Source organism: Mastigoproctus giganteus, chromosome 9 (assembly GCF_048544385.1).
Source record: "Mastigoproctus giganteus isolate SK-2022 chromosome 9, ASM4854438v1, whole genome shotgun sequence".
Taxonomy (NCBI): Eukaryota; Metazoa; Arthropoda; class Arachnida; order Uropygi; family Thelyphonidae; genus Mastigoproctus; species Mastigoproctus giganteus.
The window spans coordinates 165,498,106-165,522,746 of NC_143583.1; the positions used below are offsets into that span (position 1 = coordinate 165,498,106).

Sequence of the window (24,641 nt, forward strand, 5' to 3'; positions counted from 1 at the left end):
ATTCTTAATGGCGAACATAATACAAATCATTTGCATTTTGTTTTCTGGGAACCAATGGTACAACGGAAAGATCTTTTTCGATAGTAATTAAGCTGTGGATGTCAACAAAAACACACTGACCATAGGAACATTGAAAGCAACTACAAGTTCAACTACAAGTTAAGTGCAGTTTTGCTAATTCTTGTGAAGAAATTTACAAAGAAATTGCAAATGATGAAGAATTAAGAAAAAATGCACTCAGCAGAAAAATATATTTAATTATATTATTAAATTTAATTTGTTTTTATTGTTAAAAGAAGTATTGTATTATTATTATTGCTCTTTTATATTATTTATCACTGATTGCAGGTTACACCTCACGACTGGTATTGCTACCAAGTACACAGGGTGGTTGTTGTTATTATTATTATTAGCAGCCATATGGGGCAAGGAAGCCTGAGGCTTATGCTGCACCAGCCAAAAAACATTTCTGAGTTGCCCTGAGAGAGAGAGAGTCAGAAGTAGAAATGAATCACCAAGAAGAATAATGATATGCAGCTCAGGACCCTGGGTGTGTGCCCAGCCCATACTCACCAGATGTGAGCCCCTGGGAGAATTACTGTTGGTTGAAGAACTCTGACTATCCTACAGGTGTCAGTCAGAACTCTGACTATCCTACAGGTACATTGATCAACTTGTATTTCCTTGCTAGCTTCTGATGTATTATCCTGGCTACCTGGTCTTTTCTATGAGTGTACTCAGTCTGGGTGATCACCTTGCATCCTGCAGTCATGTCTTGAATCATTTCTGAGGCCAAGTAGCATTGTTGACATGTGTCATCTGACACTCTGGGCTCCTTGGTGATGTATTTTCTATAGTTTCTGATGTTGATTGCCTGGTCTTGGATGGTGAGCATAAATCCTTCAGTCTCGGGGAACAGCATCCCGCTCGAGAGCTATCCACTGGAAGCAGTTTTATCTATGTGAACTTGATGGTGGCCATTGTAGTGTCTGCCGTCGAGTGTCTTCTTTGCCCATTTTTCTAGCTTCGTTTGTGCCTTCTGGATGGGAAGGGACTCCTCGCTTAGGTTGAGTGGGCATACCGTTTGTCTATCTTCCTTATGGCCTGGTAGAGTGCTGCTGTGTGTTTCTGGAAGTAATCCTTCAGGTTAGCAGTGGCTGCTTTTTGTTGTTCGATGAGGTCTATCAGGCCCCTTCCTCTTTCTTTTTGAGCAATTGTCAGTCTCTCTACGGCTGACTTTGGGTGGTGTTGGCGCCTCTTGGTCATCATTGTCCTAGTCTTTCTCATGATATCCTCCTGTTTGGTGTTAGTCCAATCTATGACCCAGAAGGAATATGTTAGCACTGGGACTGCATAGGTGTTCATGGCTTTAACTGTGTTCCCTCGATTCAGCTTTGCTTTCAGCAGGCTTCTGAGCCTCTGATGTTATTTTTTGGTCAGGTAGGCCTTAATTTTCTTGTGCTGTAACTGCTGAACCTGCATCATCCTAAAAGTATTTGTAGGCCTCTTCCTGTGCCATGGCTTCGATCTCTTTACCACTCTGCAGCTGGTAGTTTTAGTTGACTAATTTTACCTGGTGCAGTCTGTGGGTCTTGCATTTGTCTAGACCAAATTCCATCCTAATATCATTGCTGAATTCTTCAGTGATCTGGAGTAGTTGCTGGAGTTACTTCTTGGTTGCTGCGAATAGGTGGGTGATGATTTACAGGTTCTTCCTTCCTTCTTTGAGGTTATTATGGCCGCCATTATTATTATTATTTCACAGAAAAAACCTAACCCTTTTTCACAAAACTAAAATGAAAATTGATTAAAAACATGACCCCTCTAATAAGTGCTGCTTCTTCTTCTTCTTCTAATTGCAATTATTTTTCTCAATTCACATCATTCACGCAACCCTCTGTTCATGATGTACGTAACATGAGAGGTACCATATAGTGAATTTCAGCCTTTCTGTGGGGGGGGGGGAAATTTATATATATATTCACTATATTTGGTTTTTTTTTTAAGAATTTTGATCTTTTATTTAATAAGTTTAGGTTCCAAGAAGTCAACGTATTTACTTTATATTTTGCATGTGAATATTTTTATAGAAAAAATATTTTAAAAGAATATGTGTATGTTGCTTCTAGGGGGGTTGAAAAATGTCCTACATTGGAATCCTAAGAATCTGGTCACTTTACCATAACAAAATGTTCTGTGTCCGAGCTATAACTGAAGTTTTGTTTAGATGATCCTGCAGTGCTTCTTTAACCAGTGCCTCCATTAATTTCCCTGGAATAGGATTTAAACTAACAGGTCTGTAACTACCTTTGTCTCCCTTTGCTCCTCCTATGAGAATTGGGGTCACATTTGCACATCTCCAGTCCATGAGTACCTCCCCTGAGTCCAAGGAAGCTCTCATAATGATGGCTAATCTAATTAAGTAATGAAGTAATGATCTACTTCCTTTGCTGCCTCCTTTAATATAACTGAATAGATCCCATCCACCACAGTTGCCTTTCTTATGTTTATCTTCAACAATTTCTCCTCCACTTTGCTCTCAGTTATTAAAAATCATCTAGCTCACTGCCAGAGTTTGATTCATCTCTAGCCTCACTGAATAACTCCTGACATGTGAATGTAGTTGCAAAATACTCATTTAGTTTGTTACCTACCTGAGCAGGATCATCAACAGTTGAACCATCAATATCAAGTGGACCAATCTGATTCATCCCCTTACTTCTAGAGTTCACATAAGTAAAGAACTCTTTGCATCCTTTGCCAAAGATTTCTCTTAATCTGTCTTTGCCTGCCTAACCTTCACTTGCCTTGATTCCTTATATGGACTGTAAACTCATCATAAAACAGTTATGTATTGACCAATGGACATCAGTATGGCAGCAACAGACCCATAACAAACTTTTCCAAATAAAGCAAAAGCCACAATACTAGAAATCTAGTTCGCGATTAAACAGACGAGAAGAGATTATTCTTGCAAGGACATGCATTGGCCATTCCCATCTGACCCACCTCCATTTGTTGACAGGTGATGAACCTCCTCACTGTCATCACTGTTCCGCCCTACTTACAGTGAAATACATTCTCCTCGAGTGTCCCTACAATCATGCTGCTCGAATAACAAATTTTAAATCGGTTTTAACCCAAAACAATTCATTAGAGATGAACCATATTCTCAGTGATGAAGCAAATTTATCCAATTTATGTAATTTTTTAAAACAAATTCATTTATATGAACTTATCTGACATATGACTGGAAAAAAAAATATCATTTGCAGAATTACTGTGACAGGTGCAATTTGGCCTTAGTTGCCCTTGTGCCAATAAACTTCCATTTAAACCAACCAGCCTGCCTAACCTCCTTTGTGACTTGGTTACAGACCAACTTATATCTATCATAGGCGTCTATGTCACCCATTAATTTATATGTATCCCATGCATTTTTCTTCTCTGCCACATGTCTCATTAGTTCATCTGATATCCATTTAGGCCTAAACTTTAACAATATTTCTTAGTTGGTATGAAACGCCTAGTAGCTTCCATGATTAACTCTCTGAATGCTTTCCATTTTGAATTTGCTGTTGGTAACATCATCAGTTGGTCCCACCGTGTAGTTACCTTTACCCCTGATTGTATTTATCTCTTTGAGTAAATCCCAATTCAGCACACTGTGATCACTGCCACCTAGTGGTTTCTTTATCTGCAGATTCTTAATGCATGAAGAATCACTACTGATAATCAGATCTAGAGTATTACTCCCTCTAGTTGCCTCCTGAACATGCTGCTGTAGAAAACAGTCATCCAATAAATCCACAAAAGCCTTGGTATTGTGTGAGTGAACCAACCCACAAATTCCATTCTGTTAAATCAGGAATACATCTGGAGAGGATTTCAGAGTCAACTAATATAGCTACACTGTGTGAACTTATGGGTACTGATCCTATCATGCATATACATTATATAGTTTCTAATTCAAAAAATCACTTGTGGATAGAGACTCCTTTCATGTAGCAGATGTCTACTGGATGATAGTGATTTATCAAGTTATGGAAGTCATCAATAATGTAGAAATTAAAATCCCCCATTATAAGACACTCTAATTTACTGGTCCACTCTATTTCTCTGTAACGGAATGAACCATGGATAACAGTATTTGTCTTTTATTATTATTATTGACCATATGGTGCAAGGAAGCCTGAGCCTTGTATTGCATTGGCCAATTCCTGACTGTGTGTGTGTGTGTGAGAGGGGGGGGGGAGAGAGAGAGAGAGAGAGAGAGAGAGAGAGAGAGAGAGAGAGAGAGAGAGAGAGAGAGAGATCCAGCTCAGGGCCCTGGGTGTGCCAAACCCATCCCTGGGGTTCACTTTAAGCTGAACTTATCCCAAGCCTTAGTGCCGAGTATTCCAGATTGAAAATTAAATGCAGCAAAGCATATAAATTTGTTACAACTTCTGCATTTTCAACATAATTCCCCCGTGCAATACTATAATAAGGTAAAGTTATTAGTATCGTTAGCTGTAAGGTGCAAGGAAGCCTGAGGCTTTTTCCGAACCAGCCAAAAAAAAAAAAAAAAAACCTGAGCTACCCAGAGAGAGAGAGAGAGAGAGAGAGAGAGAGAGAGAGAGAGAGAGAGAGAGAGAGAGAGAGAGAGAGAGAGACTCAGAAGTAGAAAGGAATCACCAAGAAAGAGATGAATGATGATATCCAGCTCAGGACCATGGGCTGGGTGTGCCAAGCCCATATTCACCAGATGTTAGCCCCTGGGGAAAAGTTTGCTTAGTTTCTAAGATGGTACTTATAAATAATTTCCTTTAATAAGGATCTTGCATTCCAGAGTTCAGATCTATTGACCAACATTTAGGTAATCACATAATGTACATAATGACCAGTGTTTTTCATTAGGCATTACGTTCCAGTGATACAGTTGACTTGCAAATTTAGTAAAGGTATATTTATCTTCTCTATTCTGTTATTACAAATTAAACTTTTTATCCAGATCCATTTATCAATGCACTATATAGAAATACTAGATAAAGTGATCTAAAAAGCATTTGATGTTGGATCAGATAGTCCAATTTACATAAACTACAAATGAAGTTGATTATGAAAAAAACTATAAAAAATTAAAAATCAAATTAATTTTTCACACTGAAGCACAGATTCAACTAACATGAACTTAATACTGAATCATTTTAAAAGCACTTCACTGTGTTTGTATTTGTGTCCAAATAATTACAAACAAGAAAATTTAAAATTTCCCTTTCAAATTAAATTGGTCATTTATTCAGGACTATTCCAAACGTTTTAAAGGTAATCTGGGGCAACAGCAGTGAAACTTTAACTTCCACATGCTACATATTATGTTGTAAATGTGTTATATGCCATCTAGTGGCAAATACAGAAGCTAGAAGAATTAATAATCACACCTCTCCTCCGCTTATTAAGTTAGAAAAAACATTTGGTGGTGCTTACCCAGCAACTGAATGTTTTTGCTGACCATTTAAAGGAAAATTTATGCTAAGTACTTGTAATAAAAAAAAAAATAATAAATAAATAAAAACTGTTAGCTCACAAAATAGCATTAGCATTAGTAGAGGCATATGATGCAAGAAAGCAAGCTTATGCAGCATCAGAAAAGAAAAAAAAAAAAACTTCCACTTCACCCCTCCGTTCGTTCGAAATACCTGTCCAGCTGAGCCTTAAATTTATTTAGGCTATCAACTTCCACAACAAGGGATGAAAGTCTGTTCCACAAACCAACTACCCACTGGCTCAAGGCAAATTTTCGCACATCTATCCTACATCTGTCTTTCCTCAATTTGAATTTATGCCCTCTCAGGTGATTATTCTGAGCAAGGAAGAATCCCACTGGCATTGAGCATACTCAAACCATTCAAGGCTTTATACACCTCTATCAGATCACCTCTCCGGTGCCTAATCTCCAGACACTGTAATTTGCAAAACTTAAGCATTTCTTCATAAGAGCAACCCTTTGTTCCATTCACTAATCTTGTTGCCCTTCTCTGTACTTGTTCCAGCAGCTCTATATCCTTCTTGAAATGAGGCCTCCAGACCTGTATACAGTACTCAAGGTGTGGCCTGACCATTGCCCTTTACAAGGGAATAATCGCCTCCTTATTCCTGCTAGAAAAATTCCTGTATATCATTGACAAGACACCATGAGCTACTCTTGCAGCCTATCTGCACTGCTCAGAAAACTTCATATCTGCCTGCACAATTACCTCCTGGTCCCTTTCATTCCCTACCACTGTCAGTTTAGTACCACAGAGTTGATACATTGCTCTGGGGTTACTGTTTCCCATATGTAGTACTTTACATTTGTCAATGTTAAACTTCATTTTCCACCTCTCAGCCCATCTGCTCAACATTTCCAGATCCAGTTGCAGCAGCAGCAGCATAGCGTCAGTAGTGTCCTTAACAACCCTGCCAACCTATGTATTTTCTGCAAACTTGGACATTAAACTTGATCTACCATCATCAATATCATTTATAAATACAGAAAACAACAATGGACCCAACACTGAACCCTGAGATACTCCACTAACATTAGTCCACGATGAGCAGTGTCGATTGATTACCACTCTCTGTCTTCTCCCCCTCAACCATCCCTTTATCCATAGCAGCAATTTGCTTCCAATGCCACACTGCTGCAATTTGTGCAGGAGTCTTCCATGTGTAACAGTATCAAAAGCCTTTCTAAGATCCAAATATACAGGGTGTCTCAAAAATATTAGTACAAACATTTAGGGGAGGTAGGTAACATCTAAAGGAATGTGAATTGTATAGGAACCCATAACCAGAAACGTCACCGTAAGTCAGTATACTGTGCTGTTCATGAGTTCGCGAGAGGGAAAGTTTCTGGTCTACTCATTCAAGCAGTAGTCACCGCACAAAGAGCATGCATCGATATACGAACTGTGAGCTGGCAGACATGCACGTAGTGTATGGATTAGCAGAGGGCAATTAACGAGCCGCTCAACGAATTTATGGAGAACGCTTCCCAGACAGACATGTACCGGACCACCATTTTTTGCACGTGTGCATCAAAATTTGTGCGATTATGGATCATTTAGAGGTAACAGGAGTAGTGTGGGCAGACCACGTTCGACACGAACTCCCGCCCTGGAAGAAATTGTGTTGAATGCCGTCCAGAATAATCCTACTACCAGCACACGTGCCATTGTGCCTGCCTTAGGAGTGTCTCGTTGCAGTGTACAGCATGTCTGGCACGACGGTTCCTTACACCACTTTCATCTCCAAAGGGTTCAGTTACTGCTCCCCCAAGATCATCCTGCACGTGTGGCTTTTGCGTAGTGGTTTCTCCAAGAAAGTATTCAAGATTTGAATTTTCCAGCCTATGTTTTGGTTATGGATGAGGCTTATTTCACTCGTGAAGGCTTATTCAATCAGCACAGTGCTCATGTGTGGACTCACGACAACCCACATGGTGTACGCCCCCATGCGGCACAACATCGCTTCGCAATAAATGTGTGGGCAGGTATGGTCGGTGACTGCTTAGTCAGCCCATACCTGTTACCATCCCGCACGAACTCCGCTAAATATCGGATCTTTCTTGAACAAGTTCTACCAGGGTTACTTGACGATGTTCCAGCTAATGTGAGATGCAACATTTGGTTTCAACATGACGGGGCATCTGCCCAATATGGAAGGTGTGTTTGTGACCATTTGAACAGGGGTTTTGGGCATCGATGGATTGGCCGTGGTGGACCCATTGCCTGGCCCCCACGTTCACCTGATTTATTGAGCCTTGATTTCTTTCTGTGGTGGGCCCTCAAATCTATCGTGTATGAATTGCCTGTGGAGATGGAAATGGATCTCGTGGCGAGACTTATCTGCGCTGCTGCTACTGTCAAAGAAACGCCGGGTGTGTTCGACCGTGTCCGCCAATCCATGCTGCGTCGGTGTCGCATCTCATAGTGGAACCTTCGACCATCTGTTGTAACATCATGAAATGCATCCATCTCGTACTCCATTTTTAATATTATGTCAAATAAATGTTTGCCACTAATTACTGTCTTGTGTCATTTCTGATTCTTGTGCCTCTGCTACTATTTTCCCGTGACATTTCCGGTTATGGGTTCCTATGCGATTCACATTCCTTTAGATGCTACCTACCTTCCCTAAACATTTGTACTAATATTTTTTGATATGCCCTGTATAATTTCAAAGTTATTCCCTGCATCTAGTTCTTTTGTGACAACATCATAGTATCCAATCAAATTGCTTAACAAAACCATGCTGTGTCCAAGCTATAACTGAAGTCTTGTGATCCTGCAGTGCTTCTTTAACCAGTGCCTCCATTAATTTTCCTGGAACAGAAGTTAAACTCACAGGTCATACTTGTGTCAGCCTTTGATCCTCCTTTGTGAATTGGGGTCACATTTGCACATCTCCATTCTATGAGTCCAAAGAAGCTCTCATAATTATAGCTTAGGGTTTGCTTCCTTCCTTTGTTGCCTCCTTTAATATAACTGGATAGATCCCATCCACCCCAGGTGCCTTTTTTATGTTTATCCTCAACAATTTCTCCTCCACTTTCCTCTCAATTATTTCAAAATCATCTAGCTCACTGCCAGAGTTAACTTTACCTCTGGAATTCCCCTTCCTGAATAACTCTTCATGTGTGAATGTAGATGCAAAATACTCATTTAGTTTGTTAGTCATCTGAACAGGATCCTCAACTGGTAAACCATCAATATCCAGTGGGCCAATCTGATTCATCCCTTTTCTTCTAGACTTTACATAGGTAAAGAACACTTTCTGTTTTTCTTTGCAGCCTTTGGCAAGGATTTCTCATAATCTGCCTTTGTCTGCCTAATGATATGAAGTTCTCTGAGCAGTGCAGACGAGCTGCAAGAGTAGCTCATGGTGTCTTGTCAATGATATACAGGAATTTTTCTAGCAGGGATAAGGAGGTGATTATTCCCTTGTATAAGGCAATGGTTAGGCCACATCTTGAGTACTGTATACAGGTCTGGAGGCCTCATTTCAAGAAGGATGTAGAGCTGCTGGAACGGGTACAGAGAAGGGCAACAAGATTAGTAAATGGAACAAAGGGTTGCTCTTACGAAGAAAGGCTTAAGTTTTGCAAATTACAGAGTCTGGAGACTAGGCACCGGCGAGGTGATCTGATAGAGGTGTATAAGGCTTTGAATGGTTTGAGCATGCTCAATGCCAATGGGATTCTTCATCTTTCTCAGAATAATCACCTCAGAGGGCATAAATTCAAATTCAGGAAGGACGGATGTCGGATAGATGTGCGGAAATTTGCCTTTGGCCAGCGGGTGGTTGGTTGGTGGAACCGACTTCCATCACTTGTTCTTGAAGTTGATAGCCTAAACAAATTTAAAGCTCAACTGGACAGGTATTTCGAACGAACGGAGGGGTGAAATGGGAGAGGGTTTTTTTTTTTTTTTTTTTTTTTTGGCTGATGCTGAATAAGCTTGCTTTCTTGCATCATATGCCTATGCTAATGCTAATGCTAATCTCCTTTGTGACTTGGTTACAGACCAGCTTATATCTATCATAGGCTTCCATGTCACCCATTAATTTATATGTATCCCATGCATTTTTCTTCTCTGCCATATGTCTCATTAGTTCATCTGACATCCATTTATGCCTAAACCTTGAATAATATTTCTTAGTTGGCATCTAAAGTTTAGTAGCTTCCAAGATTAATTCTTTGAATGCTTCCCATTTTGAATTTGCTGTTGGTAACATCATCAGTTGGTCCCTCTGTATAGAATTTAAATACTGTCTCAGACCATCGTAGTATTCTTTATGAAAGCAAAAACACTTCCCTTTACCCCTGATGTTAGTTACCTCTATGAGTAAATCCCACTTCAGCACACTGTGATCATTGCCACCTAGTGGATCATTTATCTGCAGATTCTTAATGCATGAAGAATCTCTACTGATAATCAGATCAAGAGTATTACTCCCTGTAGTTGCCTCCCTAACATGCTGATGTAGAAAACAATCATACAATAATTCCACAAAAGCCTTGCTAGTGTGTGAGTGACCAACCCACAAATTCCAGTCAATATCTGCAATATTAAAATCCCCCATTATAAGACTCTCTGATTTACTGGCCCACTCTATTTCCCTATACAGTTTCTTATTATACTCATCAGAGTCATTAGGCCTATAGCACACTGCTACTCTCAATTTTGATCTCCCAATGCTTATGTCATACCAAACTGACTCGACACTGCACTATCCAGCGATGTCGACTGGCTTCACTTCCTTGGACTTTATGTGTTTCTTAACTAATAGCATCACCCCTCCTCCCTTCCTATCCTGACTATCATTTCTGTACACATTGTATTCCCCAAATTCCAATTTTGCATTCCTTGTATCTGTGTGACACCACATCTCTGATATCCGAACAATATCTGCCTTTGATATTTTGAGCAATTCCTCAAATTCATCAAATTTATTTACCAAACTCCTAGCATTGGTGTACACGCAAGTATACATGCGCCTGTTCCTATTCTTAGCTACCCTAACACAACCCATGTGTTTATTTGTACCACAGTGACTCCCAGCAGTCTCTGAAATACTCTGTCTTCTTTTCCAGGCTGCTGCTCATTCCAATAGAAGCAGTGCAGGAATCACTTTCACCTCTGCCAGTGGCTACTTTTAATCTATTAGTTCTTGTATCTCCCCCCCCCCCAAGCTAGCTGTTTTCTGACTCACCATAACACTGCCTCAAGTGCATCAGCAAATATTCCTGCTGATTCTGTTGAAGCAGTGTTAGGCAAGTTGTTTATGATAAGGTGTTTGATTTTACAGAATTGATGGCATGAGGAGCTCACTTTCATTCCTATATAATTGTGCTAAATTAATGCTAAAAGTGGGGAAATGTGAGCCATAATAAGTTCCTGTCACGTTTAAACCTGGGCCATATCTCGATAAAAGAAATTTAAATTCTGTTTGTTTTTTTAAGCAATTTCTAATTTTTCAAATCAGTTGTATTATGATTTGTTATGTTATTTTTTTTTTCACTCTGGGAGGTTTGCCCCTGTTGAGAGCTCTGTGTGCCAAAAGTTGCATAAATGCTGTCAGGTGGTCTCTCCTGATCAAGAGACCAACTGATAATTAGAGAATATCCTTGATTGCATTTCGAAGAATGCAAATGATTAGAAAAAATATACATTTTGATATTTATATTAAGAATATTCATTCAATCATTTAGAATGCAGATTGAAATGTTGATCATGATCATCAGTAGTTGTCCAAATTTTAGTGTTTTCCTGCAAAATCTTCCAGTAGACCTATATAGCTGTGTTTCTAAAGACCTTGTATCATTCTTAGAAACTTATTTATAATACGTTATCTGTCACTCTTAATTTAAAAAATTCATTCTTTTGATATAAATATGTGTAAGTATACTGATATTGCCATACTGACAGTCATTTTGAACCTGTCAGTAATTCTCAAATTGCAATAGAAAAACTTTGAAGAAATGCCTTGGAAAGCATTGAAAGTTTTTGACTCAGTGAACTGAATTATTTGGTTTTTTATTGGGGGGGGGGATTAAGACAAAAAAAAACATGATTAAAATGACACCTACAATCAACAATGGGTTATTATTGATATATATTTTAAAGATAATTATTGGTAAATAATCCTCTTATTTGAAGTTTTGTTGTCTTTAATAGTGTACAGGATAACATAAATTGGAAAGGAAGCCAGGAAAAGCAGTTAACTGTAGTTGATGAAGATAAAGGGAATATTACCATAGACTTGTCAGAGGATGGTAAGGTTTAACTAATATTATTATTATTCAATTGGTGTCTTTGGAAGTTTAGCTCTACTATAAATTACACTTCTGAAAATATCTAGAAAAATGAAAGTGGTCTAAATTGACATTGCTCTATCTTTTATGTTGAATTGCATGGGGGATTTGTTGAGATTCTGTGGGCTGGATAAAGAAACGTTCTGTTTAGTGTCATATTGTTTTGCTCCATAAAATCTAATGAAAATGCATGGAGTGTTCATGAAAAATAACTTAACACCAAATTGCAGCATTTAAGCTTAATAAGAAATTATTTCTTTTGAAAATTTATATTTAATTAATGAATATCAATAAAGGAAAAAAAAAAAAAAAAAAACCTTTTACTATTTAAACTTCTAGAAATGATCTTAAAGCACTTGCATCTGTATATATCAAAATTCCGGTGCATACTTATATCAAAACAGCCTTCAAACCAGCTGATGTGTGAAGTGTGGTTCCGTATTTGGTCTATAGGACACCTAGATTGACTAGCGATAATTTTCAAAATTCTTTTGCAGGCCAGATAAAACCTTGTTCAGAGCCAGACCCAGCCTGGGAGCTGGGTATGGCCATCAGCAAAGCATCTGTAGATTTAGCCAAGAGCACCACTTGGCTAAATCATTAATCAGACTCTTTCTAACTGATAAATTTAGTCTGCAATTTTGGCCAGATATTTTAGGAGATAGTACATGACGAGAACCTTGTCAATCAAATTTGGCCACGGAGAGATATTGCAAGGTTCAGGGGATAGAATATTTCTTATCGTGGGCTACACTTGTTAACAGGATGGACTGGTTTACAAGTATGGCATACTCTTAAATAAAAAATTTTAAAATATGTTGAAACATGGTGCCATTCAAATATAGATGATACAGGATTTGAAGATGGAGAGTATGCTGCTGATAGAAAAGATAGACAGGATGAGAGAGAGAGATCCTTTCTATATTTATTGGCTTGTTGGAATTATATAAAGATGTAACTACTGTAAATAGTAAGGAATTTTGCTTTTGTAAAGGTGACTAAAATGTTCTTAGATAGTCTTTTCAGTGGGGCTAAATGCTTGAGAACAAGCTTAGCCTTGTGCAGGCGAAGTTTTTTACTGCTCCTGAAATAGAGAAGTTTTTCCTGTTTTATTAGCTTAAATTGGCATACTAACTTAGTTTCTAGAGTAGCTTTATATTCCTAGTTACGATACTTAGTTTAAAGATTAACTTAGATAGAGATTTTGTAGGTATTACTTAGTATTGGTAAGGGTATCAAATCCATGTGTTACAAGTTGCAGCTCTGCTGAACGAGAATTTTTTAGCCATATTTAGCCGCTTTACTGACCAGTTGTTATATCAAATTATTTTCTATAAGTAGCTTATAGACCTAGTCAGGATCCGTAGTTTATTCTGAATTGAGACAGCGAGATTTGGAAGTTAATTAATACTTAAGTGTCCGTAGATTTACTGTTTGTAACTTGCCGCCATTGTTATACGATACAATGTTATAGCCCGAACTAGACAGCGTAAGCTAAGTATAGTATAGTATATAATATAATATTTTCAATCAATCAGTAAAATCTATTAATCTTCTTAAACTTCACTGTCAATTAAATTGTACTTTTTAACTAAATAGATATAACAACTTAGATTACAAATGTAACATAATTAATTAATATATAACTTGATACGGAAGTTATGTAAACGGAACTCGTAGATAATATTCGATACTGAAAAAAATATATATATATCGTTATAACTGTGTTGGGATACAAATTTAGGGTTATAATTTTGTACTGAAATTGAAATTTTATTGAAATTAAATCGAAATCATGACTCAGACCAGTGCAGCAAAGCAAAAGGCTCAAGCTAGAGTGAGTGCTGTGGCTCAGGGGAGGATTGAGGGGGGCAGTTGCCCTCTGAGTCGCAGCCTTTTAAATTGCACTGCTTGCATGATGTTTGTGGAGCAATCGGGTATGGGACATGATATTGCCATCGGGGATGTCTTTGTGTGTGCGCGATGTAAGGAGTGTAAGGAAATCAGGCGACAACTCAGCATTGTTATGGGCCTATATGAGAGCTTGCAGGACAGGGTAGATGCACTCGAAGGATCTAAATTGAGGGGCCCATCAATCTCTCAGCTGCCCACATCAATGCCAGAGCTTGCACTTGGTCATCACGCAACACAGCGGCAACCCCCAAGGCAGAATGCTCTGGTCTCAGAGGAACTAGTAGTTGTTTGTGACTATTGTCAGGGAAACGGGGAACATGCTTTGTAAAAAGGATAGGTGGAACAGGACCAGGGTATGTCTGCCAGGGGCAATGGTTGGTGATGTTCTAGAGCGGATATCATCTTTTAAGGGCACAAAAGGTGATATAGTTGTATTCGTTGGCACTGATGATATTAAGAGTAGGAGATTGGCAGAATTATTTAACAAGTACAGGTCACTGTTGAAAAAAAGCCGTGAATTAGGGTTGAATTTTAAAGTGTCTGCAATTCTGCCTAGACATGATAGGGGGGAGTATACGATGAGTGCCTTGTTGATCAATTCGGCTCTGGAAAGATTGTGCAAGGCTCAAGGGATAGAATTATTTTCAGCCTGGTCTGTACTTGTTAACAGGAGAGACTGCTTCTACAGGGATGGGATTCACTTAAATAGAAAGGGTGCAAGAATATTTGCTGATGCTATCGAGGCAGTGTTAGGTGGGTCGGAAAACTGCTAGCTTGGGGGGGGGATACAAGGACTAATAGATTAACAGTAGCCACTGGCAGAGGTGAAAGTGATTCTTGCACTGCTTCTATTGGAATGAGCAGCAGCCTGGAAAACAAGATGCAGATTATTTCAGAGACTGCTCGGAGTCATTGTGGTACAAGTAAACAGATGGGTTGTGTTAGGGTAGCTAAGAATAGGAACATGTATAGTTGCGTGTACACCAATGCTAGGAGTTTGGTAAATGAATTTGAGGTATTGCTCAGAACATCAAAGGCAGATATTGTTGGGATATCAGAGACGTAGTTTCACACATATATAAGGAATGCAGAATTGGATTTCGAGAGTACAATGTGTACAGAAAGGATATACAGGATCGAAAGGGAGGAGGGGTTATGCTGTTAGTTAAGAAACACATAAAATCCAAGGAAGTGAAGCCAGTCATCATCACTGGACAGTGAAGTGTCGAGTCAGTTTGGTGTGACCTAAGCTTTGTTTGTTATTTTGTTTTTTAGGAGCATTAGCAACTAAGACTATATTCCTCTGGGAATATGCGGTGGTCATTCCCTGACCTTTCTGCATCCTCCGTATTTGGTGGTGACGGGCTCAAACCCCGTTCTAATCAAGAAGTGTATGCTACGCACTGCTGCTCCTTCCCACCTGCCTACGAAGGAGCCCTGTGACATAAGCATTGCGAGATCAAAATTGAGAGTAGGAGTGTGCTACTACCTAATGACTGATGAGTATAATAAGAAATTGTACAGGGAAATAGAGTGGGCCAGTAAATCAGAGAGTCTTATAATGGGGGATTTTAATTTCCCAGATACTTGACTGGAATTTGTTGGTTGATCATTCGCACACTAACAAGGCTTTGTGGATTTATTGGATGATTGTTTTCTACAGCAGCATGTTCGGGAGGCAACTTGAGTAAGTAATACTCGTGACCTGATTATCACATGCATTAAGATTATGAAGATAAAGGAACCAGTAGGTGGCAGTGATCACAGTGTGCTGAAGTGGTATTTACTCAAAGAGGTAACTGCCATCAGGGGTAAAGAGAAGGATTTTTGCTTTCGTAAAGGCAACTACGATGGTCTGAGACAGTATTTAAATTCTATACAGTGGGACCAACTGATGATGTTACCAACAGCAAATTCAAAATGGGAAGCATTCAAAGAAGTTATCTTGGAAGCTACTAGGCTTTGTATACCAACTAAGAAATATTGTTTAGTGTTTACTCCTAAATGAATGGCAGATGAACTAATGAGACATATGGCAGAGAAGAAAAATGCATGGGATATATATAAATTAATGTGTGAAATGGAAGCCTATGATAGGTATAAGTTGGTCTGTAACGAAGTCACAAAGGTGGTTAGGCAGGCGAAAGCAGATTACGAAAAATCTTTGGCTAAGGATGCAGAGAAAAACAGCAAAGAGTTCTTTACTGTGTAAGTTCTAGAAGGAAAGGGATGAATCAGATTGGTCCACTGGATATCGATGGTTTAACTGTTGATGATCCTGCTCAGGTGGCTAAGAAACTAAATGAGTATTTTGCATCTACATTCATACATGAGGAGTTATTCAGCAATGGGAATGCCTGAGCTGAAGTAAACTCTGGCAGTGAGCTAGATGATTTCGTAATAACTGAGAGGAAAGTGGAGGAGAAATTGTTGAGGATAAACAAAAGAAAACGGCACCTGGGGTGGATGGAATCTATTCAGTTATATTAAAGGAGACAGCAAATTAAGTAAGCAAACCCTTAGCCATAATTACGAGAGCTTCCCTGGACTCAGGGGAGGTACTCATGGACTGGAGATGTGCAAATGTGACCCCAATTCACAAAGGAGGATAAAGGCTGACACAAGTAATTATAGACCTGTTAGTTTAACTTTTGTTCCAGAGAAATTAATGAAGGCACTGGTTAAAGAAGCACTGCAGGTTCATCTAGACAAGACTTCAGTTATAGCTCGGACACAGCATGGTTTTTTAAATGAAATTCTTGCCTGACCAATTTGATTGGATACTATGATGCAGTCACAAAAGAACTGGATGCAAAGAATAACTTTGATATCATATATTTGGATCTTAGAAAGGCTTTTTATATTGTTGCACATGGAAGACTACTGTACAAATTGGAGCAGTGTGGCATTGGAGGCAAACTACTGCTATGGATAAAGGTATGGTTGAGTGGGAGAAGAAAGAGAGTGGTAATCAATGGACACTGCTCTTCGTGGACTAATGTTAATAGTGGAGTCCCTCAGGGTTCAATGTTGGGTCCATTGTTGTTTTCTGTATTTATAAATCATATTGATCATGGTATATCAAACTTAATGTCCAAGTTTGACGACGATACGAAGGTTGGCAGGGTTTGTTAATGACACTACTGATGCTATTCTGCTGCAACAGGATCAAGAAAAGTTGAGCAGATGGGCTGAGAGGTGGCAAATGAAATTTAACATTGACAAATGTAAAGTACTACATATGGGAAGCAGTAATCCCAGAGCAATGTATCAACTCTGTGGTACCACACTGACAGTGGTAGAAAACGAAATGGACCTGGCGGTAATTGTGCAGGCAGATATGAATTTTTCTGAACAGTGCAGATAGTCTGCAAGAGTAGCTCATGGTGGCTTGTTAGTGATATACCGGAATGTTTCTAGCAGGGATAAGCAGGTGATTATCCCCTTGTATAAGCAATGGTCTGGCCACAAGTTGAGTACTGAATACAGGTATGGAGACCTCATTTTAAGAAGGATGTAGAGCTGTTGGAACAAGTGCCGAGAGGGGCAACAAGATTAGTGAATGGAATAAAGGGTTGCTCTTACGAAGAAAGGCTTACATTTTGCAAATTAGAATGTCTGGAGACTAGGCACCTGTGAGGTGGTCTAATTGATGTGTAGAAAGCCTTGAATGGTTTGAGCATGCTCAATGCTCATGCGAATGGGATTCTTCCTCTTGCTCGCCTGAGAAGGCATAAATTCAAATTGAGGAAAGACGGTTGTAGGATGGATGTGTGGAAATTTGCCTTTAACCAGCGGGTGGTTGATTGCTGGAACAAAGTTTCATCTGTCGTTGTAGAAGTTGGTAGCTTGAATAGATTCAAGGCAGATGTTGACAAACATTTGGAGCGAGTGGATGGTTAAAAAAAGGGGTTTTTTTTTTTTTTTTTGGCTCTTGCTATATAAGCTTGCTTTCTTGCATCATGTGCCTATGCTAATGCTATAGAAAAAGCCTGCAGCAGAAACAGAATGTCTGATAGAGAGAAGACCCTCTGTTAGAAATGAGTCATTAATTAATCTAGCTGCTTTCTTCTGAATGGAATCTAGAAACCTGAGAGCAGTTTTAGAGGCACCACCCGAAATGTGGGAACAATATTCCATGGTACAGAGGATTTGCAATTTGTACAGAGTGATCAGCTGTTTGAAAGGTGTTGAAAATCCTCAGAACGAAAGAGAAAACCCAGTTTTTTAGATGCAGAGGAAGTAATGTTTTTTGTGTTTATGCCAAGATAGATTAGAAGTCAGGGCAATCTCTAATAGAGATATCTGTTAAACAACAGATATTACCAACATCTGATAAAGCAGGATATCTGCATTTCTGCATCTGACCTTATATCCAATACTCTATCAGGTGCTGCAAGTGCCAAAAATACGTCCACTTCCATGCTGCATATCGAGTTAAGGCAGTTCCTCTTAATTGTGGATCAAAGGACTACAACCAATCTGATTGCACTATTATCAATCTTCATTATACAAATTGTAAGGGTAATCATCCAGCATTATATGTGAACTTTGGAAGCAAGGAAAAAAAAATCCAGCAAGATAAAGTGGAGAACAAAGTCACATACTCAGAGGTAAAAAGACAAATAATAAGCACAGTCAAAGTGTATGTGTGTGTGTGTCACAGCTGCTGAACATTTTCAGTCATTAGGTATTCAGACAAATGTATTAGTTCATCCAATCATGTCTATCTTGCAAATTGGGCACGTTCCTTGCTTTGTTTTGAAACAATATCATCTCTAATAAACAACTCAACAAAGTAATACTCTAATTACCATTCCAGCCATTATTCCTCTAAGAACAAAATAAAAATAATAGAAAACATCAAACTTTAACCATCACTCTCCACCAGAATGATTTTTTATGAACAGAATGATCCATATGATGGAATTTTAGAATTCCACATGAATAATGAGATTGACTTAATGTATCCCTTCTTTCCTAAGAAAGACTAAACAAAAATAGATTGTTGTAAACAATCTACAACTAAAAAGCAGTAAATCAAAAAGAACCCATAAAACACATAATGGAAAGAACCTTTCAGTGGAATTTTATAATCGCCCTCTGTTACAAAGGGCGATTTGCATGATTGATGTGCATTCATTGCGATAATTGATCGATATGCACCAGAAGGTATATCCTTACAGGACACCTATATAAATCCATAACTGTGTCCTACCATCAAAAATTATACTATATTTAGATGAGTAATGAGTATTGATTCGCTAGCCTTTGGAGGGGTGGGGGGATTGTTGGTAGAAACAATATTCTATCCAAATATGATTTCCTTTAGACTCCCTTTGGAGTAACGGTTTTGTGCATTCTAATTCGTATCACTCTTATAATAGCTTCTGTATATCTCCCTCCCAATTTCTCATTCTCCTCAGAAATCTAATGGATGCAAAGCTATCTTTATTCTGATTACTCAGTAATTTCAATGGCCATTATCCTCTTTGGGATCTCCAACAATTGATAAGAGAGGTAAGCTAATAGAATTCCTGCTTGATGCGTATCAACTTACTCTGTTGAACAGTGGTGAGCCTACCTATATCCATTTTGCTACTGGATCCATGACTGCAATAGAACTTTCAGTGTGTTCTCCTAACATATATACTAATATGGAGTGATTATTTCTCCATTAAATCATAATCATTTACTTATTCTTTGCAATCTGCAAACATGGGTTAACTTGCTTCCACTGTATCATCCCACTTGGAAATTCATTGGACACACTAGAATGAATATGAATATGTGTATCAATTTGATGATGATATCATCCAACGTTGACCCATAGATAATGTCATTGAATGTATAACTAACTAGATTTTACAAGCTGCTACATTGGTAATACCAAAATCTTTGCCAGGAAATTGCAATCACAACAATTACCGGTGGAATCAGGAATGTATGCATGCAGTGTGTTCACAAATTTCGCAGAACCTCATTTACTTAAAGGGCTCAAAGGTAAGTGCCACCAAATAAGAAGAAAAGCAAAGAAAGATGCTTGGATTAGTTTTTCTGCAACTAATAACAAGTTTACAAACATTAGTCTAATCTGGAGGAAAAAGAATATGCTTTATGGCCACTACGTGCAATCCCTAGCCTCAGGACTAAACCGGAAAGGGCAGGAGTTTTCCTCACTGGATGAAATAGTGAATGCATTAGCTGAATCATTTGCTGGTTTTTTTGCAATATCTGCTTACAACTGTATCTTTCAAGAACTGAAGGCATCTGCAGAACAGCATAAAATCAAGTTCCCTACTATGGTATCATACTGACACAACCAGCCATTCACATTAATGGAACTTTTAGAATCTTTAAAACCCAAACTCTTGGCATCACTCAATTGTCCTAGCCTTCCTGAAGTCAGTGAAGGATCATACCTTTCCCCATAATTACAAGCCAGTTTCATTGACTGACTGTTCAGGAAAAGTCTTGATAAAAACGTTATCTACTTGGTTCACAGGTGGCTAACATGGTTCCTGGAAATTAAAAGCTCGCTAAACAGTAATCATTATGGGTTTTGAAAGAATCTGCCCACTTTAGATGTGATAATCAAACCAGTAGCAAATATCTGCAATGAGAAGATATCTGGTCATGGTTAATCTCCACATTGAAAAAGCCTTCGATAACTCCTGACGATATGGTGTTTTTCAAGATCTTCATTCTTTTGGTTTGAGAGATATCCCAGTTCATACATAACTTCCTGTGCCACAGAAATTTCAGGTTAGTTATCTGAAAAATTTATCCAAATCATTTCAACAAGAGTAGGATGTACCAGAGGGATCCATCCTCGGTGTAACATTATTTACGATAAGAATTACAGACATAACACTGTGAACATTCAAAACAACTTTGAATTGTATGTGTTTGCTGACAACCTCATTGCCTCTTCTCAATCGCAATTTGTGAATACCATTAAAAGGAATCTTCAAATTTCCACAGGCAAAATATATTCATGAATGGCTATCTCCTAGCAGAAATGAAATCCATTGCAGTTTATTTTTCTAAAAAATTCAAACTGCACCAGATCCAGAAATACATTTAAAAAACAATCTGATTCGTCTTTCCAACAACTTTCATATATTGAACTTATATTTAGACAATAAATTTAATCTTGCTACTTGTACAGCTTACATCATAAGAGCCATCTGATGTGGGAGCGTTGTGGGTTATTAGTGTCATTAACAACCCCTACCGACCTTCATATCATCTGCAAACTTAGACATTAAACCTGATATACCATCATCAATATCATTAATAATTACAGAAAACAACAACGGACCCAAAACTAAACCCTGCGGGACACCATTAATAACATTAGTCCACAAAGGGCAGTGTCCATTGATTAACACTCTCTGTCTTCTCCCACTCAACCATCCCTTTATTCGTAGCAGCAATTTTCCTCCAATGCCACACTGCTCCAATTTGTGCAGCAGTCTTCCATGTCGAGAGAGTTTGGTGTGACATAAGCACTGGGAGATCAAAATTTGAGAGTAGAAGTGTGTTCTAATGACTCTGATGAGTATAATAAAAAACTGTACAGACAAATAGTTAATCTCCAGTAAATCAGAGAGTCTTGTAATGAGGAATTTTAATTTCCCAGATATTGACTGGAACTGTTGGGTTGGTCACTCACACACTAGCAAGGCTTTTGTGGATTTATTGGATAATTATTTTCTACATCAGCATGTTTAGGAGGCAACTAGTGGGATTAATACTCTTGGTCTGATTTTCAGTAGTGATTCTTCATGCATTAAGAAACTGCATATAAAGGAACCAATAGGTAGCAAAGGGATCTTCAAATTTCTTTATTTCTCTTCCTTTACCATCAGGAAAATATTTTCTTTATTTCTTTATAACCCTTCCCTTTACCACGTGTAAAGGGAAGGGTCTTTGCTTTCGTAAAGACGATGTTGTTGTTTGTTTGTTATTTGGTTTTTAGGAGCATTAGCAACTAAGGCCATATTGCTCCGGGATATGCGGTGGTCATTCCTTGACCTTTCCGCATACTCCGTATTTGGTGGTGACGGGCTCGAACCCCGGTCTAATCAAGAAGCATGTGCTATGCACTGCTGCTCCTTCCCACCTGGCTACGGAGGCGCCCTCGTAAAGACGAGTAGGTGGTCTGAGACAGTATTTAAATTCTATACAGTGGGACCAACTAATGATGTTACCAACAGCAAATTCAAAATGGGAAACATTCAAAGAATTAATCTTGGAAGCTACTAGGCTTTACATACAAAGTAAGAAATGTTGTTCAGGTTTAGGCCTAAATGGATGTCAGATGAACTAATGACACATGTGGCAGAGAAGAAAAATGCATGGGATACATTTAAATTAATGGATGACATGGAAGCCTGTGTTAGATTTAAGCTGGTCTGTAACCAAGTCACAAAAGAGATTAGGCAGGCAAAGGGCAGATTATGAGAAATCTTTGGCAAAGGATGCAAAGAAAACAGCAAAGAGTTCTTTACTTATGTAAACTCTAGAAGGAAGGGGATGAATCAGATTGGTCCACTTTATATCGATGGTTCAACTGTTGATGATCCTGCTGAGGTAGCTAAAATACTAAATGAGTATTTTGCATATTCATTCACACATGAGGTATTCAAGGAGGGGAATGGCAGAGGTGAATTAAACTCTGGCAGTGGGCTAGATGAGTTTGTAAAAACTGAGAGGAAAGTGGAAAAGAAATTGTTGAAGGTAAACATAAAAAAGACACCCGGGGTGGATGGGATCTATCCAGTTATATTAAAGGAGGCAGCAAAGGAAGTAAGCATATCCTTATGCATAATTATGAGAGATTCCTTGGACTCAGGGGAGGTACCCATGGACTGGAGATGTGCAAATGTGACCCCAATTCACAAAGGAGGGTCAAAGGGCGACACAAGTAATTATAGACCTGTTAGTTTAAATTCTGTTCCAGGAAAATTAAAGGAAGCACTGCCGGATCATCTGGACAAGACTTCAGTTATAGCTCGGAAACAGCATGGTTTTGTTAAGGGAAAGTCTTACCTAAGCAATTTGATTGGATACTATGATGTGGTAACAAAGAATGTGGATGCAGGGGAATAACTTTGATATCATATATTTGGATCTTAGAAAGGCTTTTGATACTGTTGCACATGGAAGACTGCTGCACAAATTGGAGCAGTGTGGCATTGGAGGCAAATTGCTGCTATGGATAAAGGGATGGTTGTTTGCTAGAAGACAGAGTGGTAATCAATGGACACTGCTCTTCGTGGTCTAATGTTATTAGTGAAGTTCCTCAGGGTTCATTTTGGGTCTATTGCTGTTTTCTCTATTTATAAATGATAATGATGATGGTATATCAAGCTTAATGTCCAAGTTTGCAGACGATACAAAAGTTAGCAGGCTTGTTAAGGACATTAATGACAATACGGTGCTGCAACAGGGTATAGAAAAGTTGAGTAGATGGGCTGAGAGGTTACAAATGAAGTTTAACCTTGACAAATGTAAAGTACTACATATGGGAAGTAGTAACTGCTGGGTAACGTATCAAATCTATGGTACTACACTGGCACTGGTAGAGAATGAAAAGGACCTGGAGGTAATTATGCAGGCAGATATGAAGTTTTCTGAGCAGTGCAGACAGTCTGCCAGAGTAGCTCATGGTGTCTTGTCAATAATATACAGGAATTTTTCTAGCAGGGATAAGGAGATGATTATCCCCTTGTATAAGTCAATGGTCAGGCCACACCTTGAGTACTGTATACAGCTCTGGAGGCCTCATTTTAAGAAGGATGTCGAGCTGTTGGAATGAGTACAGAGAAGGGCAACAAGATTTGTGAATGGAACGAAGAGTTGCTCTTACGAAGAAAGACTTAAGTTTTGCAGATTACAGTGTCTGAAAACTAGGCACCTGCGAGGTGATCTGATAGAGGTGTATAAAGCCTTGAATGGTTTGAGCATGCTCAATGCTGACGGGATTCTTCCTCTTGCTCAGAATAATCAGATGAGCGGGTATAAATTCAAATTGAGGAAAGACAGTTGTAGAATAGTTGCGGAAGTTTGCCTTTAGCCAGCGGGTAGTTGATCGGTGAACAGACTTCCATCTTTTGTTGTGGAAGTTGATAACCTAAATAAATTTAAGGCTGAGCCGGAGATGGACAGGTATTTGGAATGAATGGAGGGGGTGAAGTTTAGGAGAGGAGATTACGAGAAATCCTTGGTAAAGGATTTCTCGTAATCTTCCTGTCTGGAGAAGAAGGCAGGAGCCTTCGAAAGCTACGGTCGGTTTTATCGCTCTTAACCCGGTATTTTAATGTATTTTATTCGAGGTATATATATATATATTTTATGTATTTTATACTTTTTAGTTATAAAGTTATTTTAATTGTAAATATATACTAGTAAACACATAGTTTTTTAAAATTCCAATTTCCATGTTTTATTTTAATACGTGGTTGGTGAGAAACATTTAAAATCACAATAATTTCTTCTCCAATTTACTCTCAGTTATTACAAAATCATCTAGCTCACTGCCAGAGTTTATTTCACTTCTGGCATTGCCCTCCTTGAATCCTCATGTGTGAATGTAGATGCAAAATATTGATTTAGTTTGTTAGCTACCTTAGTAGGATCATCAACAGTTGAACCATTGATATTAAGTGGACCGATCTGTTTCATTCCCTTTCTTCCAGAATTTACATATGTAAAGAAGTTTTTGCTGTTTTTCTTTGCATCCTTTGCCAAGGATTTCTCGTAATCTCCTTGCCCTGCCTAACTTTCTTTGCAACTTGGTTACAGACCAGCTTATATATATAGTATCATAGACTTTCGTGTCACCCATTAATTTATATGTATCCCTATCCCATGCATTTTT

At 38.5% G+C, this 24,641-nt stretch overlaps 1 protein-coding gene across 1 annotated transcript in view; it reads left to right on the forward strand.

The window, feature by feature from the left end:
- The window catches only part of LOC150080869 (voltage-dependent calcium channel type A subunit alpha-1-like), a 1,489,217-nt gene that overhangs the window by 397,002 nt on the left and 1,067,574 nt on the right, over window positions 1-24,641 (forward strand). Inside the window, exon 19 of the mRNA XM_090381686.1 lies at window positions 11,703-11,800. Coding sequence (XP_090237812.1) covers window positions 11,703-11,800 — 98 coding nt within the window. The remainder of the gene's footprint in view (window positions 1-11,702; window positions 11,801-24,641) is intronic.